This window comes from Triticum aestivum, chromosome 3D (genome assembly GCF_018294505.1).
Source record: "Triticum aestivum cultivar Chinese Spring chromosome 3D, IWGSC CS RefSeq v2.1, whole genome shotgun sequence".
NCBI classification, from domain to species: Eukaryota; Viridiplantae; Streptophyta; class Magnoliopsida; order Poales; family Poaceae; genus Triticum; species Triticum aestivum.
Genome location: NC_057802.1, coordinates 533,446,559 through 533,454,304, shown reverse-complemented (window position 1 = coordinate 533,454,304; position 7,746 = coordinate 533,446,559). Strand labels below are relative to the sequence as shown.

General features: G+C 45.4%; 1 protein-coding gene across 1 annotated transcript; it reads right to left on the bottom strand.

Moving 5' to 3' along the window:
- Positions 1-3,295: 3,295 nt before the first annotated feature.
- Positions 3,296-7,191, bottom strand: LOC123076454 (uncharacterized). The gene is made up of 7 exons (XM_044498695.1): positions 7,116-7,191; positions 6,492-6,618; positions 5,998-6,164; positions 5,170-5,485; positions 4,432-4,598; positions 4,170-4,319; positions 3,296-3,342 (listed from the first exon to the last, which is right to left on the bottom strand). The coding sequence occupies exons 1-7, from the start codon at positions 7,189-7,191 to the stop codon at positions 3,296-3,298; spliced, it is 1,050 nt and encodes a 349-aa protein (XP_044354630.1).
- Positions 7,192-7,746: the final 555 nt, after the last annotated feature.

The following is a 7,746-nucleotide window of genomic DNA, read 5'->3' as shown; positions in this document are numbered from 1 at the left end:
TGCAGCCCGGTGACGTCTCCCGTGCCTTGATCCAGCAAGGAGAGAGGGAGAGGTTGGGGAAGACTCCGTCCAGCAGCAGCACAACGGCATGGTGGTGATGGAGGAGCGTGGCACTCCAGCAGGGCTTCGCCAAGCACTACGAGAGACGAGGAGGGAGAGGGGTAGGGCTGCGCCAAGAGAGAGGGAGACTCATGTCTATGGCAGCCCCAAAACCCCCACTATATATAGGGGAAGGGGAGGGGCTGCGCCCCCATCTAGGGTTCCCCCCTAGGGGTGGCGGCCAGCCCTAGATTGGATGGAAGGGGCGGCCAAGAGGGGGAAAGAGGGGGGCGCACCCTAGGTGGGCCTTAGGCCCATCTGAGCCTAGGGTTTTCCCCCCTTCCCCTTTTCCATGCGCCTTGGGCCTCTTGTGGGAGGTGCACCAGCCCACCTAGGGGCTGGTCCCTTCCCACACTTGGCCCACGCAGGACTTCGGGGTTGGTGGCCCCTCCCGGTGGACCCCCGGAACCCTCCGGTGGCCCCGGTACATTACCGGTGACGCCCGAAACTCTTCCGGTGGCCAAAACAGGACTTCCCATATATAAATCTTTACCTCCGGACCATTCCGGAACTCCTCGTGACGTCCGGGATCTCATCCGGGACTCCGAACAACATTCGGTAACCACGTATATCTATTCCCTATAACCCTAGCATCATCGAACCTTAAGTGTGTAGACCCTACGGGTTCGGGAACCATGCAGACATGACCGAGCCGTTCTCCGGCCAATAACCAACAGCGGGATCTGGATACCCATGTTGGCTCCCACATGTTCCACGATGATCTCGTCGGATGAACCACGATGTCGGGGATTCAATCAATCCCGTATACAATTCCCTTTGTCAATCGGTATGTTACTTGCCCGAGATTCGATCGTCGGTATCCCAATACCTCGTTCAATCTCGTTACCGGCAAGTCACTTTACTCGTTCCGTAATGCATGATCTCGTGACTAACTACTTAGTCACATTGAGCTCATTATGATGATGCATTACCGAGTGGGCCCAGAGATACCTCTCCGTCATACGGAGTGACAAATCCTAGTCTCGATTCGTGCCAACCCAACAGACACTTTTGGAGATACCTGTAGTGTACCTTTATAGCCACCCAGTTACGTTGTGACGTTTGGTACACCCAAAGCATTCCTACGGTATCCGGGAGTTGCACGATCTCATGGTCTAAGGAAATGATACTTGACATTAGAAAAGCTTCAGCAAACGAACTACACGATCTAGTGCTATGCTTAGGATTGGGTCTTGTCAATCACATCATTCTCCTAATGATGTGATCCCGTTATCAATGACATCCAATGTCCATGGTCAGGAAACCATAACCATCTATTGATCAACGAGCTAGTCAACTAGAGGCTTACTAGGGACATGTTGTGGTCTATGTATTCACACATGTATTACGGTTTCCAGTTAATACAATTATAGCATGAACAATAGACAATCATCATGAACAAGGAAATACAATAATAACCATTTTATTATTGCCTCTAGGGCATATTTCCAACATCGTGCTCTCTCTTCATCTTCTCCTTAGTCTTCTTGTCACCATCGGGCATGCTCTAGTTTGAAGAATTTGCCTTCCGAAGCTTCCATGTCTTTGTATCTTTCTTGGGCAATTTTGTCCTACACAATTAAAACAATGTCAAATTATGCAATCACTTTAAATGCTACAAATTATTTGCATAACTTGGGACGTGAACTCACATAGTCGGATTCCACGGTTCCACTTGGAGGGGCATTGCGAACTTGTTCCAAGCAAGCAGCCCAATGGCTACAAATCGGTTTGATCACGTCGCAACGACCTTGGAGTGACCGAAAGGTGCGTGGAGTCCTATTGGGATACTTTGCCATCATGCGGAAGTATTGATCTTCGATTCTTTGCCAATACCTCTTGGCGGTTTGAAACGTACCGTGCAAGCATCAAGAGACACCGCACTCCAAGCCTTGATTAAGATTTGATCTTCCAAGATCGTGTAGTTCTTCGTTCTCATGCTTTTTTGCTTGCGCTTGCTCATACGCCACCTCATCTATCTCCTCCAATTCTTCTTCACCGCCGTGATCATCCACGCCGCCCTCCATCTCATTGTAATCGAATTCAGCGCACGGGGCTTGATCGATGTCAACGGCGTTGGTGTCCAACAAGTTCACGAACTTGGCAGTGGCATTGTTCGAACCCCCGCTATAGTGAGCGACAACAAGTCACGAGCTACCGCAATGGCGAAAAGCAAAGAAAATTGAAGGGACCGAAGAGGCATACCTTCCGGCCATTTCGTCAAACACCTCGCTAGCGGTGGAAGGACCGCCATTGAACGGCATTGCCGAGGAACCTCTTGCCGGGGCGGAGGGAGTGGATGAAGGAGCCAGCCTCTTTGTAGGAATCTTCTTCCGCTTTACACCCGAGACCTTGCCGACCTTCTCCGCCGCCGACCGGGATCGCGCAGCGGCGTCGGCGCCCGGAGTGCGGGCCTTCCCGGCGGGGCCAGCCGGATTCCGACCCAGCACGACCACGTTGCCCTGCCGCTTGCGGGCAGGCGCAGTGGTGCCTTGGGCGACGGCGGGGCCAACATGGTCGGCGACGAGATCCGCCGGAGGGGATTGCGCATGCGCGACCTCAACGGTGACGAGGGACGGCTGGGAGTCATCCATGGCGGCGAAGAACTGCCCGGGAAGACGCATCGGAGCAGGGCGGTGGCGGGGGCAATGGCGGCGGAAGGGTGGGGGGGCGGGAACGGGCGCGCGGAAATTTTCCTCGCGCCAAATCTCGCTGCGGATAGGGTCGAGCTCGGGTCGGCCTCCCACCCCGTGAATCTAAAGATTGAGGGAGATCTTTTGCCGCACCCTGCAAAAAAAAATTTACGGGTCGGACGCGTTTGCGGTGTCTGGTCGGGCAGGATTTTGCGCGTCGACCCGTATTTTGACAGTTATTTTGCGGGTTGTGGCTATATACGGGTCTGCTAGAGATGCTCTTAGGTGTTTGGCATGCAGCCGCATCACACCTGGCCTGCATCCTGACTTCTAGGAAATGTTTAGTCAATGGTATAGTATGGATTTGTCTAACAGGGCCCCACCTGACATCTAGGAAATGTTCAGTCAATGTCATAGTAGTGTTCCATTGTTTTTGTCAAAGGGATTGTAAACTTCGTGTGTACCTTACAATGTTAGAGTCATGTCACGTTATCGTAACTTGTAAAGTAATACTACGGTAGCTAGGTTCGTGAATTATGAACGTGGGGAAATGTCAAGCTTATTCAAGACTGCACCCATACCTCCATCTGAGTAATTTGCACAACAAAACCTGAAAACAAAAACGACCAGAAAAACTAAAATAGAAGTTCAGATGAAATACTAAAAACTATACATGAACCATGATTTAAGCCACGACCGAGTAATCATACCCCTTCATGTTTCTGTATTTATGTTTGCATTATGTAAAATTTCTAAATAAACAACTAGCTTATCTGTTTTTAGTATCCCTGCAGCATGCACAACGAATTCTCAAAAGCTCGGCATAAAAAATTCTCTCCTTTTTTGAGAATCGCATAAACAATTCTTGAACCAATCAACATAGTGCGGCGTGCCGCCGCGCACTACCTGCTAGTGATGTATAATGGGTCATCTCTTATTCTTATCTACAATATACAAGATATATACCTAAAAATATGATGAGAGATATTGTTACTAAGAGATCATTTCTTAATATGTATTCTGCCTAGTCCTGTCATGGCTCCATGCTTCAAATTAAGTGCAAATGTCCATGCAGCACTTCCTGCAAACTAAACTTCTAGTTCAATTTTTTGGTCCATTGGATCGAAAGGAAGCAGAATCAAATGGCAGTTAATCTCTTGTGGGCCGATGTTTGAATGCATGAGGCCATGAAAATAGCATCATGGAACTACACAACATGCAAACGGAACTCATCAACTGACAAATATTGAAGTATTTCCAAATAATATAATATCACAGACAATATACCTAGAAATCATTTCTGGACTCCTTGTGAACATAAGAACATCAGACAAGTTCACAACACCATCTCATATATACAACTCTAACTGCTAGGATGAAGGCGCATTATTTCTTCTTCAGGTCATGAGGTAAAGATCTAGTCATCATTGGATGAACCGACGATGGTGAGATCTGCCTTCACAATGCAGCTCGATCCCACAACATAGCCTCCCAACGGGTCCTTGAGTTCCTTCAGTCCAAAGAAGTTAGACGATCCCATTCCCTGTACACATACCAATTTATGTCCCTGTCCACATACCCAGAGACCTGCGATTCACCACAAAAGTAAAGATCAATTGTAATCATCATGAGGTTACATATACTAGCTGCTTGAATCGCACATATCAGCAGCACTGATACTTGCTAAGGAGAGCTGAACCTGAAGTTGCAGTCCGGTGTTTCACATTCTTTTGGTCCACGATGGATAGTGTCAATTCAACCACCTTCCCATACTCCAAAGGGAGCTCAACCGAGTCATCCAGGGATAAGTACAAGCTGAGGCAATCATTGCTGTACTTGTCACCACGTGGATACATACGGATGTACCTGTTGACAAGAATGGGAAGTGACTCATAAAATATACTAATTGGGTACCCGGGAAAATGTATTTCAAGAATGCGGTTTGTTACTGAAAGCAGAAACTTTGACCACAACTTGGTGGCATTACAATTGTACAAAAAAAAAACAAAGCAAAGCATGACTACAGTACAATAACAATTTGAGAAAATAATTGATATGGTATGTGACACATACAAGAACCGGTTGTACCAAATATATACATGATAATGAAATTTCTGGATTTTTTTCCTCCTAAACAACATACATTCAGCCATGAAATTTTATACGCCAACATAGATTTTAGTACTACATTGTTTCTAATTCGTTCCTGAATTTTCTGTACGCCATGCAAAAACCCTTCTGTATTGAAAGATTGAAACTGGGATGTGCTACCATATCTGTAAATATCTTGGTTGCATGCTTAGAGATCAAGCTAAAATATCCGGTTGGAATATCTGAAGGACTGATAAGCTAAAGGATACATATAAGCTAAAATGTTGGATAACACATGCATGCTATTTATATAAATTATTCGTGATGTAACTACCCAGATGTATACCATTTAAGTCCGCCAACTTCAAATGTAGGAGAACGGACGAAGTGCTTCAAGTCCAATTCAAGGAAATTATCCATGGTCCAAGTGTATGTCCCTTTAATGAACCCTTTCTTCTGGATAAAGAGATTCTGAACTGTAGTAGCCTTCTTCTGAACCACAACATCCTTCTTTTCAGGAGAAGAGACATCGATTTTTAATATCTCCACACCAAAGACACAGCTATCATCAACTAGAAAAGCAGATGATTTCAGTAGCTCCTGAAGAGGAATCAAGCAATGCGGCTTCGAGTAGGTATTCTTGACATCAAAGTTGTAGCTAGCTGTATTTAGGTAAAGGTTAGAACTTATAGAAGATTAGAAAACGAAGAAGTTGTAGCTAGCAGTGTTTAGGTAAAAGTTCGAAAATTAGAGAAGCAAGAACTTGTATGTAAGATGAAAATATCCCAAATAACATATAATCAACTTTTCCGCGAAAAAATACATTTAATCAGCTTTCCCCCTGGTTAGCATTTAAGGAGAGGTCATCAAAGTAAAAGAGAACATGCATATGTACTTTGGAACGTTGTTCCAATCAGAAGAATCTCGAGTGTGTGACGCACAGTACAGAATGTCGACGGACACACTTAACAGAAAAGAAAATATGAAGCGACTTGCTAATCGGAAAAGCAATTGATTATGTTACGAAACTTGTAGGTATTGATTTGTAATGATGGAAGAATCTATAGCTCAAACTTGTGATGCACACAAGACTTGCTAATAAGATGGATGCACTCTTTTTTGTGGGGAAATTGGATGGATGTACTTGAAGAAACACATTCACGAGTCTATATACCTTTGCATCCACAATAAACTCCTTTTGAATGGTTGAATATTGACAGCTCGAATACTGCATGCACTGTGTGAACTTGCTCCAACCATGTGTGGTATATCTCGAGAGAAAGAGCCACATATGGATTTCCCATAACACCTTGTTTGTGCTTTGGAGTCACTCGCAGGAACCTGGGATGGGAATTGAAGGAAACCAAGTAAGTCTATACAAGTCATTACTGAATCAAGCCTAGTTTCTTCACTTGATGCATCCTATATATATTTACTTGATGCATCCTATATATAGCTTCATCGTCTGGCTGTTTATATGGGGTTTGTGAGATTGTGGTTGCTATTTCAACCTGACTGAAACATGATTTCTGAGTAATCAACACCCCGAAATATTAGGTATTTAGTTAACAGACAGTTACTTTATCCACTACGAAAAACCAGATGATATTTATACATCTAATACGTTAATTCTGTAAAGTTGCTATTGCGAGTATGATGCATACGTACCACCTGTACCCAGAGCATTCAAAAGCAGAAGAGACCGCCGATGCAGCGTTCGTCTCAAGTAGCGCTGAGAAGTCATGAACCTTCCATTTTAAGTGTGGAACATGGGTCTCTCCTAAGCTTGCAGGAGCTGAAATTTTCACCGAAGGAGGCAACAACTGAAAATTATACTCATCCTTGGGAAAATGGAAGGGTGCAGAATATATAGTTGTCTATGTTAAGATTATATGAATGAAAATCTTGCATACAGTGATTTGTGAGAAGTGGCCACTGGCCACTAATATATTGCAGTAGTTAACATGTCACCGGTCACTAGTCAGGGTACAAACGACAGAACATGCGTTTTTTTCCTTCTTCTTTTAATACAAGAGGCCACTTTTGCATGTATAGATAGTACTCCCTCTGTAAACTAATATAAGAGCGTTTATATCACTAAAGTAGTGTTCTAAATGCTCTTATATTAGTATCTACTATATATTGGCTCTAATGAATAAGCATTGGGACCAACAATGTGATGCATTCACAGGGATTCAGTTCATCAACGTGATGGCGAGGGCAAGAGCTTCCTCAATTTAAAGCTATTTGTAATACATACAGTCTGAAGTTGAATTGTGCAGAGAAGCATACCTGTGCTCCCGGCGTTGCCCATATTGGTCTGCCCCTTCCTCTTGTCTCCTCTTGGTCTGCATGTGAAATTAAGCATGGCGCCTTAGTTGGGGCATAATTAATGGGCAAGATATCTAGTCTTGTTCAAAACAGTTACTACAGGCATACAAAAACCATGCGTATGTATTGCCAGAATGCGGAGGTACAAAACAATTTTGACGGTTCGCGAGAATGTTAAACCCTAAATCGGAGAGATCAAAAGGTCTAAGGGTGGGAGATTAGAAAGAAGGGACCCGGCCTGAAAGCCGTCGAAACCTAGAAGGCGAAAGCAAAAGTCAGAGAGAGAAGACCAAGACGACAGCATTCAGGACACATCCATTGACACGGAAACTTGGGACAAGCTGGGTGCGTTGTCGGCCGAGATTGGTGCCATGGGGGTGGCGACACAGGACACCGCGGTCAGCGGGCCCCCGCTAGCCAGGTCGCTGGAACTTACCTTCAACGAGTACGGGTCCAACCTTGGCCCATCCCAGGTGGCGGCGACTTTGACTGGCGCGAGTGGGGTTTCCTCTGATGTCCCTCCTTCTCTGCCAACCTCCTCACCAGTGGCTGTGGGGGCGGACTTCGGTGGCGTGGTTAGCGAGCCAGCTGA